General features: G+C 42.4%; 1 protein-coding gene across 1 annotated transcript; it reads right to left on the reverse strand.

Moving 5' to 3' along the window:
• Positions 1-4,702: 4,702 nt before the first annotated feature.
• LOC115459601 (ATM interactor-like) lies at positions 4,703-26,352 on the reverse strand. Its single transcript, XM_030189409.1, has 4 exons — positions 26,106-26,352; positions 16,378-16,503; positions 14,286-14,485; positions 4,703-7,352 (listed from the first exon to the last, which is right to left on the reverse strand). Exons 1-4 carry the CDS (start codon positions 26,292-26,294, stop codon positions 5,537-5,539), a joined length of 2,331 nt encoding a protein of 776 aa, XP_030045269.1. The 5' UTR covers positions 26,295-26,352; the 3' UTR covers positions 4,703-5,536.

Genomic DNA, 26,352 nt, shown 5'->3' on the forward strand with positions numbered 1-26,352 from the left:
GGGACCCCAACCCCCGCCAGCCAAGGTCCTCTTCTTTTCCTTCTGTTTCTGACGTCATGCAGGACGTCAGATTCACAGAACGAAGCCTTGCAGATCAGCTGATCTGTTTTGGCAAGATCCCAAAACAGTACAATATATTTTATGCTGCTTATTCTAGAAATAAGCAGTGAATTTTCCCCAAGTCTATTTTAATAATGGTCTATGGACTTTCCCTTTAGGAAGCCATCCAAACCTTTTTAAGGAAGTAGAATGTACCTGATGGCTAGTTTTGTTTTCTGAAACCCAGGAGTAAGAACACATGGTCAGCCTGGTGACTCCTGAACGACACAGCTTTACTTCACCAGCCTATATTGTGGTTAATGTTCCTGATGTACCGAGAGACAGTTGTCTTTTGACCTCTAAAACATGTACAAACAATCCTGAAGGAAGACTGGGGGACTGACAAGGACTTTATTTCATATTCTCAAGTGCTGTTAGCAAACAAGAATGTGATAATACAGTTTTGCATTGCGTGTCATGGTAGTTTTAAGTAATACTATATGAACATACTTCAACATGTACTCCTATGTTGCATTTTATTCTGAAAAAAGTGTTCACACACTTATTTTTTATATACTAAACAGTTTCACAGCTGATGTTATAAAGAAAACATTCCTTCCTTGGCATAGATGAATATTTAAAAATTAAAATAACCCCCTTGATATTTAATTGTAGATGGACTGATTAAAGGTGACCTCGGGTTCAAGCCTAAATTGTCAGTCCAATAAAGCAGCACAGAGCAGCTACTTTTTAGATCCGGGGCTTTCAAGCCTGTTTGGTTGTGTTTTCAGATCGCAAATATGTACATTTCTCTCACGCATCTTCCTATCCTGAAAACCCAGCTTGCTCTGGGATGAAGGAGGCCAAGTTTGACAACCAGTTTTTAGATAAACAGAAGCTAATTACTCTGAACATTTCTCAATCAATCACAGTATCAGTCGCCTTGTAGTAATTTCACATTCTAAAATAGGCCATCACCAGTTGTGATTTGGTAAAAATGTTTCAACCATGATGCTGACTTGCGTTCTTTAGCTTGCAGCGTTCGTACATTCTGATTCAAAAACTGCTCACAACAAGGCACATGTAGCAGTGTAGGATGACTGTGCAAGAAAAATGCTCATCTCACACCGACAGCCGAAAGCGTCCTCAAAACAGTTCAAGAATACAAGGCCAACTGGAGCGCTCATGACAAAAAGCACTGTTGCAATTCTTATTTCCAGCTCTTGCGACTGGGTATTAGGAATATAAAGGATCATTTTCACAACTCTATGCAGCCACCCAGCTAACATTTTGAGAAAAAAAAAATGAGTTCTCTTGAGAAATTGTACTGAAAGATATGAATAAGCAACAGCTGTTTTCTTTACAGAAGAAGTTGGGTATTCTCGTACAGGAAATAGTGCAGATACTTATTTTGATGGTTAACATGATCAAGCACTAGTCCATGCAGCATTTCAACAGGAAAAAGTCTTTACTCTCATTCATGCCATTTGAGAAAAGCTCATTGGGCTAAAAAGCATATGATGCCCAAGCTATTTAATGCTCTTGCAGTGAACACAGACAAACTCATAGTTAATACCGTCCTTCCAAGCTGCTTAAGGCAGTTGAGATACTTGAAAGCCTTACAGCTGTAACTAGCTACTATTAATATATTCTAAACTTACTAACCATCAAACGAGACTTTTTTTTTAGAATTAGCAATAAAGCTGTCGAATTCACTATTCTGTTAGTTTTGAATTCTTTTCCCAACCCATGAATGTCATTAATTCTATATGCACACGTACAGGTGTGTGTGTGGGGGGAGGGGGAGGTTCTAGAAGGGAAAATTAGGTTCTTACCATGATAATTTTCTTTCCTTTAGTCATAGCAGATGAAGCCATTACGTATAGGTTTTTTTCTTGAGATTTTCTAGAGCGTCCGGCCCTGCAGAAGAAGCTCAAGAAAAAAACCTATACGTAATGGCTTCATCTGCTTGATGACAAGGAAGCAATGTTTTAATAATTTTGCTAAAGGGTTAAAACATGCAACGTTATTCAAATTTCTTCTTAGAGAATCTATTCCTCCCCAAGAGGGTACTATAATTATACCTTCTCCATGTCCAAGATATGAGCCACCACCACATAACAGGTCATTTTATATCTTATGAGTGCTTTGCTTTCAACAGGCCAGTGGCTTCTGGTGGGTTAATGAGGTGGTGAGGCAAGCACTATTCTCTCTCTCCCCATTTGCCCTCACCACTACCCGGTACTTTTCTTTCTCCAATGTCCTACTCCACCCCCCCCCCCCCCCCCCTCAAATCACCTTTTTCTATTGCTTTTCTGCATATCTGGTCTTTAGATTTATTTCTGATAGTGCCTTCACAGAATCCACAGTTGTAAGCAAAAGTGTCGGCATCCATGGTCAAATTATCCATTTCAATGAATCCCTGAGGGAAGAGAAGCTGACATAACCTCTATATAGAACAAAGTTAAAAACATAACATCTTTCTGCAAATGTTAATTCATCATTATTTGCTTATGTTAACAGATTGAAAACAATAAAAAGTGAACACGGCAGGTGGAAAAGTTTGGACACCTTCCAATCGATTCATTATTACTTTAAAATAACTAAAAAGTTATTAAGGCCCAAAACGGAGTACTCACTAAGACTATAATTGGTCATGTGCAGACAATTCCACAGTTCAACAAAGATTCTGATCCTTTTATCCACTCAGTTCGTGACTGTTGTTCTGTCTACTTTCAGTAACTATGGGCGCCTCTAAGCAGCTGTATGAGCAATTGATAATTCAGATAATGCACTCTTGCAAAGCAGGCAAAGACTATTAAAAAAATCTTTAAACATGTTTCCAGTTAGTAATTACATTGCTTAATAACTAAGGGGGTCTCTTACTAAAGCTTAGCTCAAGTTATCTGCAGTAGCACCCATAGAAATAAAATGGGCCCTGCTGTAGATAAGTCAAGCTAAGCTTTAGTAAAAGACCCCCTAAAGTTACTATGAAGTTAAGGCAAGATTTGGAAACCATGAAAATTCTACGACCTCACCACCAAAAGTCATTTTCTGAAGTACGCAAAAACCCCCAAAACAAAACAAAATAAAAACACACCACTACCCCTCTGATAAACCTGAACTTTGGACTTATGAAACAAAAATCAAATTGTTCAGCTACAACACAAGATACATTTGGAGAGGAAAAAATAAAAAAGTTAAACATTTGGCGAAAAGAACCACTTGCCAACTGTTAAGCAAAGGGGTGGATTTATTATGCTACTTGGTTGTGTGGCAGCCAGTGGAAGAAAAAATATTGCATGAGTGAAGGAAAAATGGATTCAACTAAATACCAACATATCATAGAACCTTACATCACACAGTTTGCAAAGAAACTGAAGCTGAAAGAAAGATGAAGGTATTAAAAATGGCCTTCACAGACCCCTAAACTTGATTATTGAAAATCTGTGGGGATCTCTCTAACATGTGCTCTATGCAACGGGACCAAGAATACTTTCTGAACTAGAGGAGTTCTGGTAAGGAAGATGAGAAAAAATTTCCAAAAGCAAGAAACTCTTAGCTGACTACAGGAAATGTTTAGAAGCTGTTACTTCTGTCAAAGGAGGTGTTACAAAATCCTAACTAAGTGTGTTCAAACTTTTACACTTGCTATATTCATTTTAATCTGTTAACATCAGTACACCGCAATTAAGCATTAAAGTTTACAGAAAGATGTTGTTTAATTTTGTACTATGTAGAGTGGTTTCAGCTTTTGTTTAGTTAGGGATTCATTCAAACATCCAATTTGTCCAGGGTTACTTAAACCACTGCACACAACTCTTACACTCAAGTTACAACTTTGAAACTACCATTCTAACACGTTAATATGGTCTGACTGCAAAATGTTTACATGGTTTCAAACAACCCTTCCCTCCCCCAACACACACACACACACAACTGAGGGTGGTGGTGGTGGCAAGCTTCTTTGTAAAGTTTAATCTCAATTGTGATTCATCTTACTTGGATTTTTCAAATCACTTTCATTTTAAACACTGAATAGCAAAGGCACCATCCGTCTGTTTAGTCTCATTCTGGACTACAGAGAGCTTAAAATCCGAGACTGAGTAGGTGTTTTGGTCGTACAATAACTTTTTATTAATCTGACAATTATCCAAAGATGATCTACATAGATCCTTTCTGGGTAAATGTCAAGCTGGCCCAAAGAAAGGCATCCTGGCCTGTAAAGGATCCCAATGTGTGTTCTGCAAATGGATTTTTTTTTTTAAGTTTGACAACAGTGCAAACAAATGTCCTTCAGCCACATCAACTCTTTAAATGCTTTTTCCATTTAGAAAGCAGAAGTAGCTTATTCTCACAAAGAATATAAAATGTGTTCTCTATTAAATAAGGAAGAAAATGGGCATTCCCAACAGTTGTAAACAGAATGACGTGATCAAGAGAAACCAAGTATCATATTTGACAGGTCTCAAAGAGGAAAATTCATTTTCTGGTCTTCCTCGCTGAAACGAGGTCACAGCTAGATGGACGCCACCTCCAGATAAGGCATTCTTTTCTACTTCATACTGATTGCCTAAAAAAAAAAAAACCTCAAGGCTGAAGCCGAACTCACGAGGTCTGTAACAGATTTACAAGACTTCTGCCATGTGAATGGCAAGACAGCAGCACTAAAAAAAAAAAGTCCTGCACCGACTAAGCTAGCAATAGAACAGCACAGGACTCAGGCCATGCAGATTTCCACTACAGGCTTAAACATGACTACTATGACAATGACGTTTTAACTGCAAAGTCAGCACTGAGGAGCTTCAGTTTCCAATCCCTGCTTTTGCATACAGTTGCCGAGATAGTTGCCTCTGAACCGCTTAGAAATAAAAGTTGAACAAAAGGTGTGTAAACTTTGGTCTGTAATCATTGGTGCAGGCTCACAGTTGTATTGGATGGATGGAACTATAACAGGAGACCACGTAAAAGAATCAGTCATCTGGATTAAGCTAAAATTGGTTCACTTTTCACAGCCGTTACTTGCATAAACGAGTCTCCTATTGTTTCTTTTAACATAGAGGAATGGTTTTTCCAAAGCCCCAAACCCTTCAAGTCGATAAAACAAAGTAAACGTCAGTCACTCATATATTAATTTAGCTCAATGAAAAAATAAATACTCCATGACAAAAAAAAAAAAAAGGCGCCTAAGCAAACCAAAAACTCAACCCAAAAAAACACCCCAAAACAAGCATTTACATCAACCCTATATACAAACATGCATTCTTTTTCTAAGGTGAATATCAGTGACCTCTGCAATAGCTCAACACTTATTATAAAATGTTTACTTTCATTAAAGCAAGTTATAGGTGTTTGTCTCTTGTCTGTGAAAGAGTCCAAAGTGCCATGGCTCGTATGAAGACACAGAGCATTTGGTCTGACTGCTTTTACCAAGAGCATTTTAATCCCAAATCACTTGGAATTCATTCTGTGGGACTCTTATGGTATTCCATGAAGCTCAGCTGCCCAATCTGTCAGAGGTCTGAAACAAAGAGAACAGCTCGTCACATGTCTGTGTCTCTACAGAACTGAACTGAGAGTCCATAGTGTTCCATGCTAAATCAGCCATCAGGAAGTCATCCATAGCTGTCTGTGTCTCGTTGCTAGTGAAAAACAAGGTTCCAAGCGTTTCAAACCCACTAGCCATTGTCTGTGTTTCAGCACTATTAAGCTGAACTTGGCTTTCCAAACCATGGCTAGGACTGCTTTGGGTTGCGGAAGGCATTTCTGTTTGAGTTTCTGTATCGGAGGAATCTGTGCTCATGGAAAAGCTGGACTGTTTGAGAATACTTCCGAGAGGCAGAGGAGCACTGTTTGCAAACAAGACATTCAAGTCGGTCTGAGTCTGGGTATCAAACATCTCCAAACCCAGGAAGTTCGGATTCCCTCTACAATTGTACGGCTGAGTGACACTGTCAGAAAATAAAGAGTCTGTTTGCGTTTCATTGTCTAGGGATTCACAGTTCATGCTGCCTAGCTCAGTTTCTTCTGTCTGAGTCTGAATATTGGAGGCTGAGAGGAACTCGTCAATGTCAAAATCAATGCCTGTACTTTGAGCTGAGACTGCCGACAGGTGTCCTTCTGCACCACCGTTAGCCTCCGACAAAAGACCATGATTATCTAGCGCCTGGCTGGGCAAGTTAGCCGATAAGATATTTGCCAGATCATTTAACAGGTCCATGGTTTGAGTCTGATTATCTGTCATGGTCTGCTGTGGAAGTATGCTGTTCTGGCTACTGAACCCAAGAAAAGGCGCCGATTTCAACGGCTCTTCATTTAATGCCTTAACATCATTTCCAACTAGCAATCTTTGGTCCATGCTTTCAGTAATGAGAGTGTTTTCTCCTAGGCTTGTTTGTGTTGACACAGTGTAAGACGGATGGATGTTGCTAAAAATGTCACTACACATCACAGCTTGGTCCACTTGTACTGGGTGGTCTGTAAACATTGGGGTTTCATTGGTCTGAGTCTCCCTAGAGATGGCATACAACGGGCAACAGGCATCGCCAAAAGTGTCCGTCTGAGCAGCGATAGATGACATCACCTTGGAATCTGGCAGCCAAGTCTGCGTCTCAACACTGATGGGTAATGAAACCTGAGCACTGAACGTGAGGTCTGTCTGAGAACAGGACGATACTGGAGACTCGCTGCTAGGCCAAAGTTCTGGTACCAAGTTCTGTGAAATGTAGGATAAATCAGTCTGTACGTCTGATGCGATTCTATTCTTGTGGCACACGTTCTCTTGCGAGGTGTTATCACATACAGCTTTATCCACATTTACTTGTGCACACGTGTTAGACAGATCTACAGGACTGGAGTTTACTGTTTTTACGGAGGGCTTGGTGTCCTTCAACACAAATGCCTCCGTGTCTAACGAGGGCATAAGAGTTCCTATAGTTTGAGGAAGTACATGAACAGTGTTCACAACGGAGCATGGATTATCAACAGTAACTGCAATAGGCTTGAGAGAATAATCGGCGACGGACACAATAATGGGTACGTGGGTAAACTGCATGACGGGAAGCTTGATCAAAGCCATTTTAGGCTTTGGTAGCAACTTCTTGTGATTGTGTTTTGGTTGGATAAGAATTTGTTCAGTGATGTTAGTACTGCTACAGCCTTCCACTGCAGCCACTGGTGTGAGCTCTGACGACTCCAGGTCCTGAGCATTTTTGCTCCTGAACAGTTCATGAGTAGATAATCCAACCACTTGAGCTGAATGCTGCGTATTTTGCACGGATTCTTCCATCTTCCTTTTCTTAACAGGTGGATCCCTGGATCAAACAAAAATAAAAAGGACGATTTGATACTGAAATTACTATTAAACAACTTTCCAATAGGGGCTAATTTGATAAGCGACTTGAGCACACAGAAGTGTTTTATATGCTTAAAGGAGATACTTATAAAACTGTCCCAGCATATGCGTGCATACAATTAGGTACTCAGGGAACGTCAGACTGCAGGAATTAGCCGGGCTAACTCCCACAGTCAGTGCTAAACCCAGATATTCAACGTCGGGCCGTTTCCGGTGACTGGCATTGAATATCTAGTTTATTTTTGGCTGGTGTGAACATAACCGGCTAAGTCGATATTCAGACTTAGCCAGCTCTGTTCAAACTGGCCAAAGATATCCCATGTATTTACATAGCTAAATATAACCGCTAAAATGGGGCTGAAAATCAGCGGATAGACGGATATATCGCCCAATATAACCAGCTATCCGCAATATTCAACAGGAGATAGCCGGCTATCCCCCGCCAAGGATTGCCGGATAGCTGGTCATGAGGCATTTAACCAGCCAGGTGCCAATCCTGGATGGTTAAATGCTTTTGAATACCGGGGGGGGGGGGGGGGGGGGTGTCAGAAAACAGAGTGCTTACTTCTTCTGATATTATGTAGGTATTCACAGGGGAAGGGAATGGGCAGAATGAAAAGGTAGCTGGCACTTACGCGTGTATTTTGTAAAATACAGGGTTGATTTCTAATAGCACGCAACACTTGACTTGGAGCAGATGTAACTATGTAGCAGCTATTGGGGGGGGGGGGTGGATTTTATAAAGGCAAATACAAGTTATATACTGCCTTTATAAAATAAATTCAACATATAGAGAGATCTATGAATGTGAGTGCATCTGGCAACACAGTCTCTTTGTGTTCCCATTGCAACTCTTAAGATTTGATTTTATGGTCATTTACCTAAGTGTAATCTAAGCAGCAGAATGGGGGGAGGGGACACTAGGGACATGGCCCTAATAGCATTTTGTCACACATGGCATCAGCAACTAGGAAGCTTTGGAGGGGGGGGGAGGAGGGAAGAACACAGCAACAGAGCTTGGTTTGTTTCTGCCCTCCCTCTGAGAAGTTCCGAGAGAAGAGAGCATTTCTCTGGTAAGTGAACACTATTTTGCTTTGTGCTTTGGGAACTTAAAGATTGGGATTTAAAGGAGGAATTGTAGGTTAGTGTTAGGCAAAATAAAAATATAAAAAGCAAATTTTATCAACTAATCTCCATAGTCTTTTCCACTTCGTTTTAAAAACTTTGTACCACAGCATTAACAGATAGAATCTAACAGGCATTGCAGGATCTAGTTTATGTTGGGTTGGTAGGGTATGCCTTTTTAAACAAATAAGTTTTTAATGTTCTTCGGGAGTGTAGGTGGTCGTACGTAGTTTTCAAGGCTTTTGGAAGTGCGTTCCACAATTGTGTGCTTATGTAGAAAAAATTGGATGCGTAAGTTGATTTGTATTTGAGACCTTTGCAACTAGGGTAGTGCAGGTTTAGGTACGTTCGTGATGATTTTGGTAGGTCAATCAGGTCTGTCATGTATCCCGGGGCTTCACCGTTGATAATTTTGTGAACCATTGTGCAGATTTTGAAAGCAATACATTCTTTGATTGGGAGCCAGTGTAGTTTTTCGCAGAGGGGTTTAGCACTATCAAATCGGGTTTTTCCGAGGATAAGCCTAGCCGCCGTGTTCTGAGCAGTCTGAAGTTTCTTTAATGTTTGTTCTTTATATCCTGCACAGATTCCATTGCAGTAGTCTATGTGGCTTAGTACCTTTGATTGTATCAGGTTGCGAAATGTTGCTCTCGGGAAGAATTGTTTCACGCGTTTGAGTTTCCACATTGAGTAAAACATTTTCATTGTGGATGTTACTTGTTTCTCTAGTGTTAGGTTGCGGTCTATTATAACACCAAGGATTTTCAGGCTGTCTGAGATAGGGAGGGTGTGATCTGGGGTATTGATAATTGTGGGGTTGTCCGCGCTGTGTTAGGATGAGACAACGAGACAGTGTGTTTTTTCTTTGTTGAGCTTTAGTTGAAATGCATTTGCCCAGGAGTCCATGATGATCAAGCTGCTCTTGATTTCATTGGTGATTTCTGTCAGATTAGATTTGTAAGGAATGTATATTGATAATGATAACATTAGTGCAGAGGCAGCAAAATAGCTAAGAAGAAGGCCTAAGCATCACAGGACAAAAACTACTTTTTGCGTAAAGAAAAACTTTCTAGTGAAGGGCTAGGTAATACAGTAGGTTAGTACAGTACTTCTCAACCGGTGTGCCATTCAAGATTCTGCCCTCTTCCCATACATGCCCCGTAAAGGTTGCTTTACATGTGCTTTGGGCCACAGAGCAGCCTGCTACCGAGACTGATCTGCCACTGTATAGCTGCTTCTTGTGCCGACACAGATAGAAAGACTCCCTTCTTGCTGGTATTGATACCCTCACATAACCTCTGGTCCTGCCCAGCTAGCAAAACTGACAAAAAGTCTCCTTCACTGCTGCCCCCAGATAGCCTCCAATCCTGCCCCAGCTGCAACGCTGCCAGAAAAGGCTCCTTCCTCGTTGCTGCTGAAGTCCCCACAAAGCCTCTGGTCCTGCCCCAGCTGCCAATACGGACAAAAATGCTCCCTGTGACTGCCCAAGAAGAGTTCCTGTGCACTGCAGAACAGATAAAGATGGAGGGAATGTCTTGAAAATTGCCTGTGAGGAGAGGTAGGTAAATGATGCCAGTGGAGGAGGCTAAGGGGGGGGTGGGAAGTTATGCTAGAGGGAAAAATGGTGCTGCTCGTATGGGGTACTGGGGAAGAAAAAGTGTTAGCTGTGGAAGGAAAAGAGAAAGATATAGGCCGGCTCTGAGGGACATGTAGCTGTTAGGTATGTGCTGGGGGGGGGGGGGGGGGGGGCGAGAGTGGCAGAGGGGATCATGTTAGCTGTAGGTGCATGGGATGGAAAGAGGTGGCAGTGTGCATGGGGGAGGGGGGAAACAAGAGGACCAAAGTCCACCACCCTAACCGCTAGGCCACTCCTCCACTGTTGCTACTATTTGAGATTCTACATGGAATGTTGCTATTCCACTAGCTACTACACCAGTCCAAAGAAAAAAGAACTAATCATGTGTGCAGCGTGCACCTGTAGGAATCGTTGTATTTTTTCAAAAAATTGTTCTTTAAATAATAACAACATAAATCCCAACTTCTAAAGATATATTCAATTGCATGAATGTATTAACTGCAGATACATAAATACATGCCACCCTCTGGCGTCTGTCCGTCAACCAGTTCCTAATCCAGTTCACCACTTCGGGTCCTATCTTCAGCCCATCCAGTTTATTTAAGAGCCTCCAGTGGGGAACCGTGTCAAAAGCTTTGCTGAAATCTAAGTAGATTACGTCCATAGCTCGTGCCTGATTCAATTCTCCTGTCACCCAATCAAAGAATTCAATGAGATTCATTTGGCACGATTTCCCTTTGGTAGAACCATGTTGTCTCGGATCTTGCAACTTATTGGCTTCCAGGAAATTCACTATCCTTTCCTTCAGCATCGCTTCCATTACTTTTCCAATAACTGAAGTGAGGCATGTATTTATGTATCTGCAGTTAATACATTCATGCAATTGAATATATCTTTAGAAGTTGGGATTTATGTTGTTATTATTTAAAGAACAATTTTTTGAAAAAATACAACGATTCCTACAGGTGGTAGAGTCACGGATATAATTGGTGGTTTTGAAAATTAAAAGTATTACACTGACCCGGATTGGATTGGATTCGAATAACATTATCTGTCCTTTGAGGACACCTACGTGAATGCCCGGAAGAATACTGCCTCACCCTCCCCACTCATGTTAAGTAGTTTTTTTATTTTGTTCAAAGATTGATAATCGAAATATTAAGGTAGTGAAGGTAGGGTGTGCGATGATGGTGGAATGGTGATGTTATACGTTTCTAGACCCCGGTCTATGTAACACACCAAAAAAACTGAGCACAATCACATAATTTATATTGAAATTTACTTTTTCTTCTTTTTAACATTCTTGTTTTATCTTGACATTAATGGTTTCTGTATAAAGTTTATGGTTACCCTCTAAGAAACCAAAGAACTATCTAAAACCCAGGATATCCATTATGTAAGACAGTAAGACAGACATTGCCTTACACAGCATGGGTTTCACTAACATGGAGCTCAAGAATGCTAAGGAAAACATGAATATGAGAAACCACAGGAAATGTGCAGGACTAGATGATTTCAATGCTGCTCACTGTAACAAAATGGATCTAACGTACAGAAGGGAGGCCCCTGACATCATATAGCACGGAAGATCGCTGCTAAAAAAGGAAGTGCCAAGATACAAGCCGGAACTTCTGGGTCAAGAGAACAAAAGCTGCTGGAAACATGCAGGACATGAAGGCACTGCTAAGAACTAAATAGAAGCCATCGCCAAACTGAAGCACAAGAATTGAGAGCTAAAAGCGGTAGAAGAATTCTTACCAATCAAATCAGGACCAGGCAGTGCTGCAAGAAAAAACAAAACAAAACACACACACACATGAAAATCGCTGAAAAACCAGAAATGAATATTCTGCAAAACTGCAGTGCACGAATTGCAGCTAAAATGGAGAGAGACATAAGGAAAGTGGTATCAATATGTAATAGAGGAGGCCACATCGAAAATCCAGTCCCAGAAGGCTTGCTAATAACCTCACAGGGGCAAATACCGAAATGCTGGAGAGGCGATTTTTGGACACATGCAAACGCTGCTGGAAAACTAAAGCACAGAAATGTGATTTAAAAGCCAGATAGGCACAGAAGCCACCAAACAGTACAGGAAGTTGCTGGAAGTTTGCTGATGCAGGCAGCTGCATGAAATGAGAAATTTATAAGGCGCAAGAGGCACAAAAAAAAGGAGAGAACAGAGCCCCCAAGCCATACCAGAGAGCCTCAAAAATAGGTACCATCCTGTCACTATCGCAAGAAGGTACTCAAAATGAGCAAAGTAAACACCATCCTTCTGCTGCCCTACTCAGGTCACGGGAACGTTAAACAGAGAAGCCAGCAACGAAACAAACCAATCTTGTAGATGGATAAGCAGAATCTTTCCCCCCCCCCCCCCCCCCCATTAAATATGTTCCAGAGGATTATACCCAACAAAGTCATGATAATTGCAGAACCTGCTGAAAAGAATTACAGGAGGCTGCCTAGACAAAAAAAATGCATTAGACTTATTCAAGATAAAAACGAAAGTTATACCACCAAGGGCAGGAAGCGTCAAAAGCTGCTAGATGAAAAAATATATATTGGGGCAGAGACCTTCCCATACAAATTCAGCACTATAAAACAGCAAGACAGCAGTTTCAAACTTCTTGAACAGAAAAAAAAATGAGCCAAGTAAAGGCAAAGAAAGGAACAGCAATGCAGCAGAATAAAGGGGATACAACCGCTACTGATAGTGCTTAGGAACAAAGAGCGAGACGTTCTATAATGGTTGAGCATTCTGAGAAATAGGAAAACTCCAGAACCTTAAATGCAACAAAAACTCAATTACCTCTGCTAAAAGTACAATAAAAAAACTAGTATACTTGTCAAACCTGTCGATCTTCAAAGACACCAAAGTTGTTTATTAGCCTCGCTTGACCCCTTGAGCTACCTCACAGAGAAGGGAAGCATTTGGGGTAGGGGGAGGAGAAGGACAAAACACTACAGAGTGTCATCGTCGATCGCTTCTGCCTCCACTGACGTCTATCTCCTTCTTTCTGTGCCCGCCCTCCTCTGACGTAAGTTTCCTATGTCAGAGGAGGGCGGGCACAGAAAGAAGGAGATAGACGTTGGTGGAGGCAGAAGCGATCGACGATCCGTTGTTTCATCCCGTGCAGCGCCTTCACACACAGGTGAGAGGGGCTGAAAGGCTGGTAAAGCGGAGGGGGGGGGGTCCGTTGGAGGGGGGGAACGGCGGCGACGTACTCATGGGGGCGGGGCAAGGGGCGGAGGATGGCGGGAGGCGGAGCAATGTTGGGAAAAGAAGATCAAGACAGGAAGGGAGGGGGGTCCAGCGCTGCAAAAGTTTAGATTTTTATTTTCAGTTTTTAATTTAGTAAAAGGCAGAAGCGGGGAACAGCGGCGATCTCGGGAGGGGGTGGGGGGAGGCAGTCCATACAGGACGCTCCTGATAAGCTCCTTTGCCCCCTCCCGATCCTTTTTTGATGTTTGGAAAGCTTTTATATTTTATGCAGGGGAAAGCAGGGAGTCAGTGTTTGTGGTGTTTTTATTTTTTTTTTCTCACTTTCTGTTTAAAGATGCCAGCTTTGATTTTTATGGTGTAGGGGGCAGCGGGGAGATGACAGCTCAGGCCTTTACGACTGCTCTGACCATACGTTTAATATGTCGTGGTAAATGATTCGGTGTGATCGTCGGTAGTGTTAGTGCATCCCGAATCGCCCACATTACAATGCTAGTTACTCTTTTGTATTCCGTTTTCGTTAGCTGCTTGCTTCGTTGGAAAAAGGCCTTTAATGCATGCAGCGGTTACGAATTTTCTTCGTTAAAGGGTTGTTAGAGGGTCGTTAAGGTTTAGTGCATCTGACCCTAAGGCCAGAAATTGAACACAGAAACCACGGGGTCAGGAGCTGACAAACAAGCACCAAAAGGAGAGCTGCATGAACCGTTCACCATCCATTTGGAGACATAGAAAAATCCTGAACATTCCAGACTGCAAAATACCCTTAAGGGGTGAATTACTTGGAACTACTTTTTTCCTTTAACTAAGCCCACCTTTGACAGGACAGCTCTATGGGGAGACAGAATTGATTGTGGGTCATCTGATCTTTAGTTTCTGTCAACCTTCTATGGAGGTCACTACCTCTCTAGGCGGTGGACTACACAATGTTTTAAGAGAATACAGAGGGGCTCTTTGGATAGCATTATTACCTGTGCTCCGCAGGGATTTCATGCCCCGTTCTGTAGATGTGAGACAGTAACGCTGTTCTGCTAATGTAAGGGCAACCGCATGTACACTGGAAGGTCTTGCCACAGTAGCCTGCATGCCGTTTCAGGTCCCATTCGGTGCTATACGAGTTCATGCATTTATCACATTTATGCTTCTTTTCTGCGTGCATTTTCATAAAATGCTGGAACATGTCCAAAAAAAGAAAAAAAGGAGCAAGAGGAGGGATGTTTAGATAATTCAACTAATACAGTGGTTCCCAAACTTTCTCAATTCACAGCACACTTAGTATTTAAGTAATTTTTTCACGGCACCCCTAGGCCACACATTTCCTCTTAGGTCTTCCCCATCCTCACCGGTGGCAACAACAATGGCAGCATGGAGTCCTACAGTTGCTGGCGGGGACTCCCAAGCCCCGCCAGCTGAAGCAGTCCGCTGCCTGGAGGCCTAAAGCTCCATTCTGCCCGAGGAAGTTGAGGGCATACTTCTGACGCTGACACCGAAACTCTCATACATGCTTAGTTCAGCATGAACTGAGCATGTGCAGAAGTGCCCGTGTCAACAGCTGAAGTACACACCCAGCTTTCTCAGGCAGCATGGGGCTTGGGGCTCCAGCAGCAGATCGCTTCAGCTAGTGGGGCTTGGGCATCCCCGCCAGCCATTCCATGGGTGCCACAATTTTGAAGGGGTCTTAAAATATGTTGTGGCTCCCTTGTGATTTTGCTGTAGCACCCCAGGGCACCCTGGCACACAGTTTAGGAACCGCTGAACTAAGAGTTAAAACAAAGAAAAATCATTAAGATCCTCTCTTCCTTTTCCAATCTTGATTTCAGTCTTGAAGACATTTGAAACCTAAACACTAAATTGTCACAAGTTCTTTCTGTTTGGCCACTTGCACTTCTATGAATGTAAAGAAACCAGGGCAGCGATTAATATTTGTCCCTAAGTACAAATACAGCATGAGCTACAGATGAGATGACAGGGGCCATGGCCACAAAAATGGCACACTATACACCACTGCAAACAAAAAGGTTTCAAAATGCAAAAGAAAAAGTGCACCTTTACAGTATGACAATAGCACATTTATCCCTTCCTCCATTTGTAGGCTAAGACAGATTTCAGGGGTGGGGGTGTCTTGGTTGAAACAACCATGGTAAAGCATGTCTCAGCAGGATGGCAGGAGATGTGAGTGAGAAGCACTCTCCCTCCCCTGCTACCCTACTTTGCAAACTGTTGCCCTCCTCTGTCACTCTCTTTCATCTCCTCCTTTTCTCTTCTGATCCCCCCCTTTCCTGTATGCTCTGCCCCTCTTCTTTCCTCCTTTCCTCTTCTTTTATGCTCCACCTCCTCCTCTGAAGCCTGGCCCATCATCACCCTTCAAGCTCTATGCTGCCATTGACTCTTTGCCAGCAGAACCCAGGGACTCCCATCAGCTCTGCGCTGCCACTGTCCCCCTCTTTCTTCACCAGCAGAACCCAGGGACTCAAGCCAGCATTTCACTGCTGATGCCCCTTTCCTCTCTCTTCATCAGTGGTACCCAGGAATTCCTGCTGGCTCTTCGTTGCTGCAGCCCCTCTTTGCCGAGGGATTTGGGGATTCCTGCCAGCTTTTGCTGACTGCTCTGCCCTGCTCTTTGCAACTTTAGTGAAGCCCTATGAATCTGCTTACTTGCACATGTGCAAACAGATGCTGACAGATAGGTCAGATAGATGGACATACCCTTCCTAAAAGATGCTACTATAATTACCAAGAGACTAGAACAGAACCAAAAAGAGGAAGAAAACATTTTAACGTCTTTATTTATGACAGTGTGTCATGTTATTTCTATTAGGATTCAATTTGCCCATCTCCAATTTTACCTCAATTATATCTATGCTTATATGTGGTCATTTTACTATTATTATGCCGTTAACAAAAATTGTTTAAAGTTTAATGCAAAAGCTCTTCATAATGAATCTCTTCATAAAGGCGGTTAAAAAATCCCCAATAAGTTAACACCCTTCTGCTTTCCTCCCCTAAAAATAACTGTGAAAACTAATCAACAGACATGTGGCAAAACTGTTAATCCATATTTACCTGTTTTACAAGAGAAAACTGAGAGAACGGCCTGTTTGGTCCTCTAGGACACCCTTCTATGGGACAGCAGTACAGCTTTTGTGCTGTTTTCAAATTCTTTTTAACCGTTGGATTGACTGTTCCATGCTGCAAAACAAAAGAGGTACAATTAACTTCAATACAAATGTTACAATTTACTCCAGTGCGCTCTAAAACCAAGCTTCATCCTCAGAAACAGATTCAAGATGTTCTAAGCACAAAAATATAGGTTCTCGGGCACATACAGCCTCTCGTGCAAACAAATTTTTTTTTTTTTTTTTAACATTTGTACCCCGCGCTTTCCCACTCATGGTAGGCTCAATGCGGCTTACATGGGGCAATGGAGGGTTAAGTGACTTGCCCAGAGTCACAAGGAGCTGCCTGTGCCTGAAGTGGGAATCGAACTCAGATCCTCAGTTCCCCAGGACCAAAGTCCACCACCCTAACCACTAGGCCACTCCTCCACTCCAACTGGCCAGACAAAATGAGCCTTATAGTCCCCAATGTCAGAGAAGGATCAGGAAAAAAATAAAAATCTCTCCAACAGGGGGATTGTATGGGAGGGATGATGATACATTAATGAAGGGGGATTGTGGTGTTTTACTGGGGGGAGGGAGGCAGGGTGGGTTCAGTGGTTTTTGATGTTGTGGTGTGCTTTATTCTGATAGTTCTGTTATATAATTTTTCAATAAAAATTTATTGATACAAAAAAACCTCTCTCCAATAAATACTTCAGTTGGTACTCAGACTACTATTACTTACTACTACTTATCATTTCTATAGCGCTACAAGGCATACGCAGTGCTGTACACCATACACAAAAGACAGTCCCTGCTCAAAGAGCTTACAATCTAGATAAGACAGGTAAACAGACAGAACAATTAAGGGTAAGGGAATAAAGAGGTGAGGATAAAGGACAGGGCAAGTGAGTAATGGTTAGGAGTCAAAAGCAATGGTAAAGAGGTGGGTTTTAAGTTTGGACTTGAAAACGGCCAAAGACGGGGCTAGACGTACAGGCTCGGGAACTCTATTCCAGGCGCGAGGTGGAGAAGTTAAAGTTAAATACAGAGCGTCATCATATGAAACTGAACGGAGGGGAACTGCAAAAGAATGAGAGAATACTTTTCCACTGAGACTGCGGTAGACACCTGGAACTGACTGGCAGCAGGAGACTCTGAGAGACACAACAGTAGCACAGTTCAAGCTTGCATAGGCCAGATTGAAAGGCAGAGCAGAAGACGACCACAGCTGGTTGAAAAGGACCCTCTTCTTGCAACATCTGTGTTTCTATAAGAACATAAGCACTGCCATACCGGGACAGACCGAAGGTCCATCAAGCTCAGCAGCCTGTTTCCAGCAGTGGCCAATCCAGGATACAAGTACCTGGAATGATCCCAAAACAGTACAATACATTTTATGCTGCTTATGGTAGAAATAAACAGTGGATTTTCCCCAAGTCCATCTAAATAATGGCTTATGGACTTTTCTTTTAGGAAATTATCCAAACCTTCTTTTAAACCCGCTAACTGCTTTTACCACATTCTCTGGCAACGAATTCCAGAGTTTAATTACACGTTGAGTGAAAAAATATTTTCTCCTATTTGTTTTAAATGTACTACTTTTGTAGCTTCATTGTGTGCCTCCTAGTCCTAGTATTTTTGGAAAGAGTAAACAAGTGATTCATGTCTACCCACTCCACTCATTATTTTATAGACCTCTATCATATCTCCCCTCAGCCGCCTTTTCTCTAAGCTGAAGAGCCCTAGCTGCTTTAGCCTTTCCTCACAGGGAAGTAGTCCCATCCCCTTTATCGTTTTTGTCGCCCTTCTCTGTACATTTTCTCATTCCACTATATCTTTTTTGAGATACGGTGACCAGAATTGCACACAGTATTCAAGATGCGGTCGCACCATGGAGAAATACAAAGGCATTATAATATCCTCATTTTTGTTTTTCATTCCTTTCCTAATAATACTTAATATTCTATTTGCTTTCTTAGCTGCCACTGCACACTGAGCAGAGGGTTTCAACATATCATCAACAATGACACCAAGATCCCTTTTCTGGTCGGTGACTTCTAATGTGGAACCTTGCATCACGTAGCTATAAGTTCAGGTTCCTCTTTCCCACATGCATCACTTTGCACTTGCTCAAATTAAAAGTCATCTGCCATTTGGATGCCCAGTCTCTCAGTCTCATAAGATCCTCTTGTAATTTTTCATAATCCTCTTGCGATTTAACAACTTTGAATAACTTTGTGTCATCAGCAAATTTAATTACCTCATTAGTTACTCCCATCTTTAGATCATTTACAAATACGTTAAAAAGCAGCGGTCCCAGCACAGACCCCTGGGGAACCCCACTATCTACCCTTCTCCATTGAGAATACTGACCATTTAACCTTTTCTCTGTTTTCTATCTTTTAACCAGTTTTTAATCCACAAAAGAACACTACCTCTTGGGCAGGCTTATACGGTCTGTGCCAGAACCGGTGGTGGGCAGCGGGACTGGTGGTTGGGAGGCAGGGATAGTGCTGGACAGACTTGTATGGTCTGTGCCAGAGCCGGTGGTTGGGAGGCAGGGCTGGTGGTTGGGAGGTGAGGATAGTGCTGGGCAGACTTATACGGTCTGTGCCAGAGCCGATGGTTGGGAGGAGGGGCTGGTGGTTGGGAGGCGGGGATAGTGCTGGGCAGACTTATACGGTCTGTGCCCTGAAGAGCACAGGTACAAATCAAAGTAGGGTATACACAAAAAGCAGCAAATATGAGTTATCTTGTTGGGCAGACTGGATGGACCGTGCAGGTCTTTTTCTGCCGTCATCTACTATGTTACCATGACTCCTCTGGAGTCTTTAATGAGTTACTTTGTCAAATGTCTTTCGAAAATCCAGATACACAATATCGACCTGCTCACCTTTATCCACGTTTGTTCACCCCTTCAAAGAAACATAATAGATTGGTGAGGCAAGATTTCCGGTTAGCTCTGAATATCAAGTTAACCAGGCATTAGCTATTCGGCTTTAAAAAAAACAAACATATATTCAATGCTGGCAACCAATATGGTCTTGCATTGAATATCCAGGTTCAATGCCGGCAGCTGACGTCAACAGCGCTGCCAGCTGCCTATCAGGGGGCTTGTCTTTAATGCCCCAATCTCATACTAAATTAATTTAAAAAAGGGGAATTTTTTGGAATTCAGTAGGTCCATCATTACATATAACAGAAGCTAATCTTTTACTTCATTGGACAACTGGATTACAGGCTATTTAACTGTTATAATGACCTAACTCCCATAACCATGAAAACTAATCTAAATAAAGAGCACACACCAAGGTATACATCAGAACTATGTAATTTGAAGGGAGCGTACTGACATTTTAAACATCATTGGAGACAATCAAAGGAGCCTGATAAAAAAAAAAAACTTCAGTGGAAAGATTCTATTAGACAATATAAGTCGGCTATGTGCTTGGCTAAGAAACAATATTATGCGAACCAAATTCGACTTATTCATTCTGACCAAAAAAAACTTTCTGGGGTTTTTAAGAGCTTGACCTCTGATGTATGTTCTTCTAAATATGTATGTTCTCCTTTGAGCAGGGACTGTCCTTCCTTGTAAAACTGTACAGTGCTGCGTAACCCTAGTAGCGCTCTAGAAATGTTAAGTAGTAGTAGTAAATATCACAGTTCTTAAACATCAGAAGATTTAGCTTTTTATTTTTCTGACAAAATTCATTATTCATTATTCATGACTAGGAGACATGGGCGGACCACAGAAGACACTTATTCGAAAGTTTATTGTAGTAGGGAAAAATGCCTCCTGGGTTCCTGGTTTTCCCCAGACCCTCCATCTGTTTGGAACTGGCAGGCCGGGGGTTCATCTTCTGGCATTCTGGGAGGTGAGGGATGCCGCATTTTCAGCAAAAAGAGCACAATTATCTGTCTGTGTGGGATCCATATTTACAATCTCTCACACAGACAGCAAGGAGTTTGATTCTGAATCACACCTAGCAGAAGTTATTAGAGTTCATGGAAGTTTTCTTACTTCTACTTAGTTTGCTGTATATCTTTGTGGTTTTGGGGAGTGGGGGAATAGGATTTAGGGGAGATGGAATTAGAAGGCCTGATAAATGGATTGACTTTATTTGGTTTGATCTGACATGGTGCTACAAGAAACCAAGCTTTCTGTTCAGTTTGTGTTAATATGTTTGTTTGTATTTGTCCTGTTATTTTTCCAATAAACAGATTTAAATAAATTTGGGCAACTGGTTAACTAGTTATTTTTTTTACATGGGTGTTGGATAACTTTGTTCCTTAAATAAAGTTATAATTAAAAACTGTGCTGTGTTTACTCAGTTCCCCTTTGTCTAATATTACATTTTCTTTAAAGATCAGAAACGATTCAGTGTGACATATATGCAATAATAGGGGAAATCGAGAGGGGTGTTAAATCTTTTCCACATCACTGTAATAATTCCCACAGCCACGAAGATTAATGAGGCTGTTGTAAGTCGTCCAGTTTCCCTGTGCTCCTTGAAGCTCATGTTATTATCCATCTTTCTCACTGGTTCTCTACCATCCTGGCAGATTAGCATACCAAATCCCATACTCACCTTAATCACCAGTATCCTCCTTCCCCCACCTTAATGTTTTACCACTATTTGTTGTGATAATCTCAACAGCTACTAAAACCAGGCAGGCTGTTGCTTAAATGTTTACATGGCGATTTTAGAATTGGTCACAAGCAGTTGGCACATGAATAGAAAGTGGAAATTTGAGAAACTGAACTTTCCATTCCGAAACTGCAACTTATATACGTATCATTATCAGCAAACATGCCTGGATATTTCTGCCTGCTCCAGACCAGGCATAAATATTCACAAGTATGTCTGCTAGGTTATGCACTTTGCAAAGACATGTGCAAACCCCAAAATGTGACTGACTCAGCACCTGAGAATGTCTACTTTATAGAGGTATTAAGGTATTTTTTTATTTCACTTGATATACTATTTCTCTTGTAATCAAAGCAAAACGGTTTACAGTACACAATTAAAACAATCAGAACATAAAAACAAAAGAACGCCATCTCTCTATATAAAACGCACCTCCAACGTTCTGAAGCCTCCACAAGTCCCAACGTTCTAAATGCATGGTGGTGAAACCCGGAATTCGCCCATGAGTGTTGGCCTCGCCCCCCAAGTCAAACGTCATGACGTCGAGGGCGGACCAATGACACTCAACCAATCGCATCGCAAACCCATTACTAAGCGACGGAACGTGACATAAGACACATCACGGAACAATGCAAACCAGCAGCACACAGCTGCTATGCGACGTCAACAGCAACGCTAAAACAACCATATAGATCTCTGCTCTCCACACAAACAACGGACATGGAGGGCATAGGAAGGAAGGAAAAAAAACAGCACATACACACACACTCTCACTCTTAACTGGCTATAATGAGCAACTGACCTGCCACTATCACAGGGACTGCTAGCACCTCTCTCTCACACATACGGGACACAGAGGGGATGGAAGACAAGGAACGAATCGTTGGGTATGGAGGGGGTGGTAGGGGAGATAAGGCAAGAACTGCCTCAAATGTTTGTGCTGTGCTATGTACAATTATAATGCTGTCTCTTCATTTTGACCCTACCATTTCACACTCTCTTTCACACAGACGCACACACACACACACACTTATACTGTCTCTATCTCTCACACACATGCACCCACACACATATACACACTCTCTCACACAGACACACAAACACACCTCAAATGGTTCAGCTGTCCTATGTAAAATTTCACTGCTGTCTCTTCATTTTCACCCTACCTGTGCACACTCTCTTTCACACAGAGACACACACACACACTTTCTCTGTGTCACACACAGACACACATACATATACACACTCTCACTCTCTCTATAGCCTTGCTAGCGCCCATTTCATTTGTTTACAAAACATGCCTTTTTTTACTAGTTATTCGATAAAGCTCAGGTACTCAAGACCAGCCATCACTAGCACAAACATTCACCAGACTCAAACCAATCACAAACATTTATCTAAAATCCAGATTCAGCTATATTTATCAATATAAATTAGCAAGTGCCTTTTCCTGTTCCTGTTGCAAAAGATTGGTCAGATAAACTAAATAACTCTTAAGCCGAACTGAAGATCATTTATTGTCCAAAAGCCAAATTGAAAAAAAAAGTTTTCAATAGTATTCATATGAATCTGCAAGCCTCGGATGCTGAGGGAAAGAGTTTCAGAGGACCAGGGTAAGAAAGAAAAAAAGCAGCCGAGCACATCGATTCTCATCGAATAGGGAGCAAAGCATATGAGAAGGTGTATAAGGGACAATATGGGCTGCTAGGTAGGAAGGAATGGCTGTGTGCAGAATTTTATGTCATTGTAAAAATTTTGTATTTGATCCGATTCTCAATGCAAGCGCTGTAATAGAGGAGAAATACGATCATACTGTTTGGCATTAGATATAGGGCATGCTGCGGTATTCTGTAATGTTTGGAGACATTTGAGATTAGCCCTTGTGACACCTGCATAGATAGAATTACAGTAGCCATAGTGAGAATTTATGTAAGCATAATACAGAGAACACAGTGAGGGTAAATCCAAAATGTTACAGCCTGCTCTTAGATGAAGAAGAAAGAAAAAGCCAGATTTTACAACTTGAGATATTTGAGGGGTGAAGGTCAAAGCAAAACCCAGAAATATCCCTAAAAATCTAAATGAAGGTATATATGGAATTGCTCCCCATGTGTATTTTTATACATGTATATGGCTGAGTTTTAGATGTAAAAAGTCTTTCTAAAATTACTCTCTTGGCTGCCTAAATCCTCGAGGCCTTGTTGGATGCTACAAAGCCACCTACAACCTGTCAGTACTCAAATGGTTGGTTTCTAGGGAGTGCTAGCCTGCTGCTTTCAGTCTAGCCTCCCCCACAGCTTACAGCTTTACCAAGGCATGCTTCTTTTTATCTCTCAACTGGATGGCATCTGGTTACCACCCGCTTGCCTGGCACTAAACCAAAAGTTTATTTTCTCAAAACTACCTACAGTGGTCAAGAAAGAGATTGATATTTATTCTATATAGAACGCACCTAGATTCGCTTACCTGTAACTACCAATTTATCAGAGCCTTGAGTCACTAGTGTAGGAATGAGATTCTCTCCATGAGTCACCACAGACATGAGAGTTTAAATGAAAACAGTGAGCACAACCCACACTGAGGCTAAATCAGAATATGCTATACAAATGCATAAGTTCACTGAAGCTGATGTACTTCAAACTATGTTTCATAGTATCTTATGAAACTATGATTTTCATTCTGCCAGGTTATTTTTAGCTTTATTAAAAAAAAAAAAATTATCAATTCAGGGATATCTGCATGTTAAGATGCAGCTTTTAACTCCTAACCCTTACTCACTCGTTCTGTACCCATGTTTTATCATTCCCTCCTTAGTTATATTTGTCCTGTTTGTCTGTCCTAACTAGACTGTAAGCTCTGACAAGCAGGGACTGTCTTTTCATGTTCAGTGTACGTCTAGTAGCGCTATAGAAACTATAAGAAGTAGTAGTAACATATGAATTAGCAAACATGGTACATGGGACCTCTCTAAGAAAACGTTTTCAGGATCATGCCTGTTAAAGATGCCTTAGAAACTTTTCCAATCCAGCATTATAAAGATTTAAAATAAATAACAACTGCAAACAAGACACTGCAGAATGAAGAATGTAGTGAGATCAAGATGCTAATACAGCTTAGCCTTGAGCCTCCGAATTCAGGACCATCAGACTTATGCTAATATTCACTACTCAATTGCAATCTGCAGTGCCATATTGTGTAGAACACAGGATCACAACTAAGTTTTCCACGCTTCATTTTCCAAGTCCGTGTTTCTCAATCCAGTCCCTCAGGGTACACTCAATCTGGTTTAAGCCTTGCCAGAATGAGCATGCATGAATTACATATACTGATGAGACTGTGCAAGCAAATTTCTTTCATACATATTCATTATGGAAGCCCAAGAATCAACTGGTTATGTGTGTTCCAAGACCTGATGCAGCTAAAACTACATCCTGAGCCCTACACTTACTGAGATGCCTAATGCCCGGCCTCAACCTCCACCCCGCCTTACCACTTACAGATATCCGACTACCTCAACCCTGCAAAGGCATACTGCGTACAGATGCCTATACCCTGAAACAAGCCTCAACCTATATCATGCTAAGTCTTACAACTTACAGAGTTCTACATCTGGCTTCAACCTTCTACCCTGCCACATCTTCCCACTTACATCCTACTACTAATCATTTCTATAGCGCTACTAGACATATGCAGTGCTGCACACATTATATGCAGGTACTAGGCGCTCACAATCTGAGGGTTCTTTTTTACTAAGCCCTGTTAGTATTTTTGGCTGGCAGTAGAAATCAACAGGCGGTAAATGCTGAAATGCCCATAGGAATATAATGAGCTCTGTGTTTACTATCAGCTGATTTTTACCTTGAGCTAAAAATGCTACCGCAGCTTAGTAAAAGACTACCATTACTACTTATTTCTATAGCGCTACCGGACGTACGCAGCGCTTCACACTTGAACATGGAGAGACAGTCCCTGCTCGATAGACCCCCTAAGTTTTTTGTACGTGGAGAAATGGAAGGTTAAGTGACTTGTCCAAGGTCACAGGGAGCTGCACTGGGCATCAAACCCAGGTTGCCAGGATCATAGCCCACTGCACTAACCATATCTGCCTATACCCTGGAACAACCTCTGCTATACTGAGCCTTACTGCTTACTGGTGCCCATAACTAGCCTCCACCTCCTGTCGAGCGTTACTGCTTACAAATGTCTACACCTGACTTCAACCTTCACAGTGGTGTGCTGGAGCGGGCTCTCACAGGCTCGCGAGAGCCGTTTGTTAAGTTTTTAAGAATTTTGGGAGCCGGTTGTTAAAGTAGGCCTCCCCATGGCTACTTTAACAACTGACTCCCAAAATGTGGGCTTGGGCCCCCTCCTGAATTCTCTTTTACTTTGCTGGCAGTGATGCTGGCCCCACTAGCCAAGTAAATAGACTGCTGCTGCTCCTTGTTTCTGACTCTAAGCATCAGGCTGGGACTTTTCATGCTCAGAACCAGAACCAAGCAGCAGAGAATGGTGGCAGTCCATTTATTGGCTGGTGGAGCTCGGCAAAGGTATGCCTAGCGTGCCTGCACAAGGGAGGGGAGAGAGAGGCATGTATTCCCCCCCACCAAAAAAAAATTTTCAGGGCCGGCTATGCCCGGAGAGAGAGAGCCAGTTGTTAAAAATTTACCAGCACACCCCTGAACCTACACCCTGTTGAATCTTACCACTCATCTGGACCTGTCAAGTGTCACCCTGCCGAGCCTTACTACTTACATGTCCCTATACCCTGCAAGCATCTCCACCCTACCAATTCTTACTGTTTACAGTCGCCCATACCCAGCCTCCACCTCTACCCTACCAAACATTGCTGCTTGCAGAGGTCTACTCTACCTGACCTCAACCCTACTGCTCACCTACACCTGCCGGAGCCTTGCTACTTATATCTCTGCAAGAATCTCCACCACTTACAGACCCCTATCCCCACCTTCGACCTCCACCCCGCGAGCTTTCCTGCAGTGCAGACACCTGCGCACGCAGCACAATGTCACGCGCTCCGCACCTGGACGCCGTGAGCCTTCACCAGATGCATGTTGAGGGCCGGGGGATTGGGCAGCACCTTGCCGCAGCCCGTCACCGTGCACAGGATGTTGCTGCGCACCTCCCGCACCAGCTCCGTCACCGAGGGCCTGATCAGCACCCAGGGCCCCTTCTCGGAGGGCGCCCCGCCGCCCGCGGCACCGGCCGCCATGGCGTGAGCAAGGCAGCGGCGCGGCCTGCCTACAGTGCCTATACTACGACCCGCGCAG

This window comes from Microcaecilia unicolor, unplaced genomic scaffold (genome assembly GCF_901765095.1).
Source record: "Microcaecilia unicolor unplaced genomic scaffold, aMicUni1.1, whole genome shotgun sequence".
Classification (NCBI taxonomy): domain Eukaryota; kingdom Metazoa; phylum Chordata; class Amphibia; order Gymnophiona; family Siphonopidae; genus Microcaecilia; species Microcaecilia unicolor.

What these genes read in the sequence shown, in the direction of transcription:
- LOC115459601 (XM_030189409.1), bottom strand. Translation starts at nt 26,294, where the DNA reads ATGGCGGCCGGTGCCGCGGGCGGCGGGGCGCCCTCCGAGAAGGGGCCC. An exon ending in TGAAGGCTCACGGCGTCCAG is followed by an intron (nt 16,504 to 26,105) that starts GTGCGGAGCGCG and finishes TTTGTTTTGCAG; the next exon opens with CATGGAACAGTCAATCCAAC. An exon ending in AGTTTTCTCTTGTAAAACAG is followed by an intron (nt 14,486 to 16,377) that starts GTAAATATGGAT and finishes GACATGTTCCAG; the next exon opens with CATTTTATGAAAATGCACGC.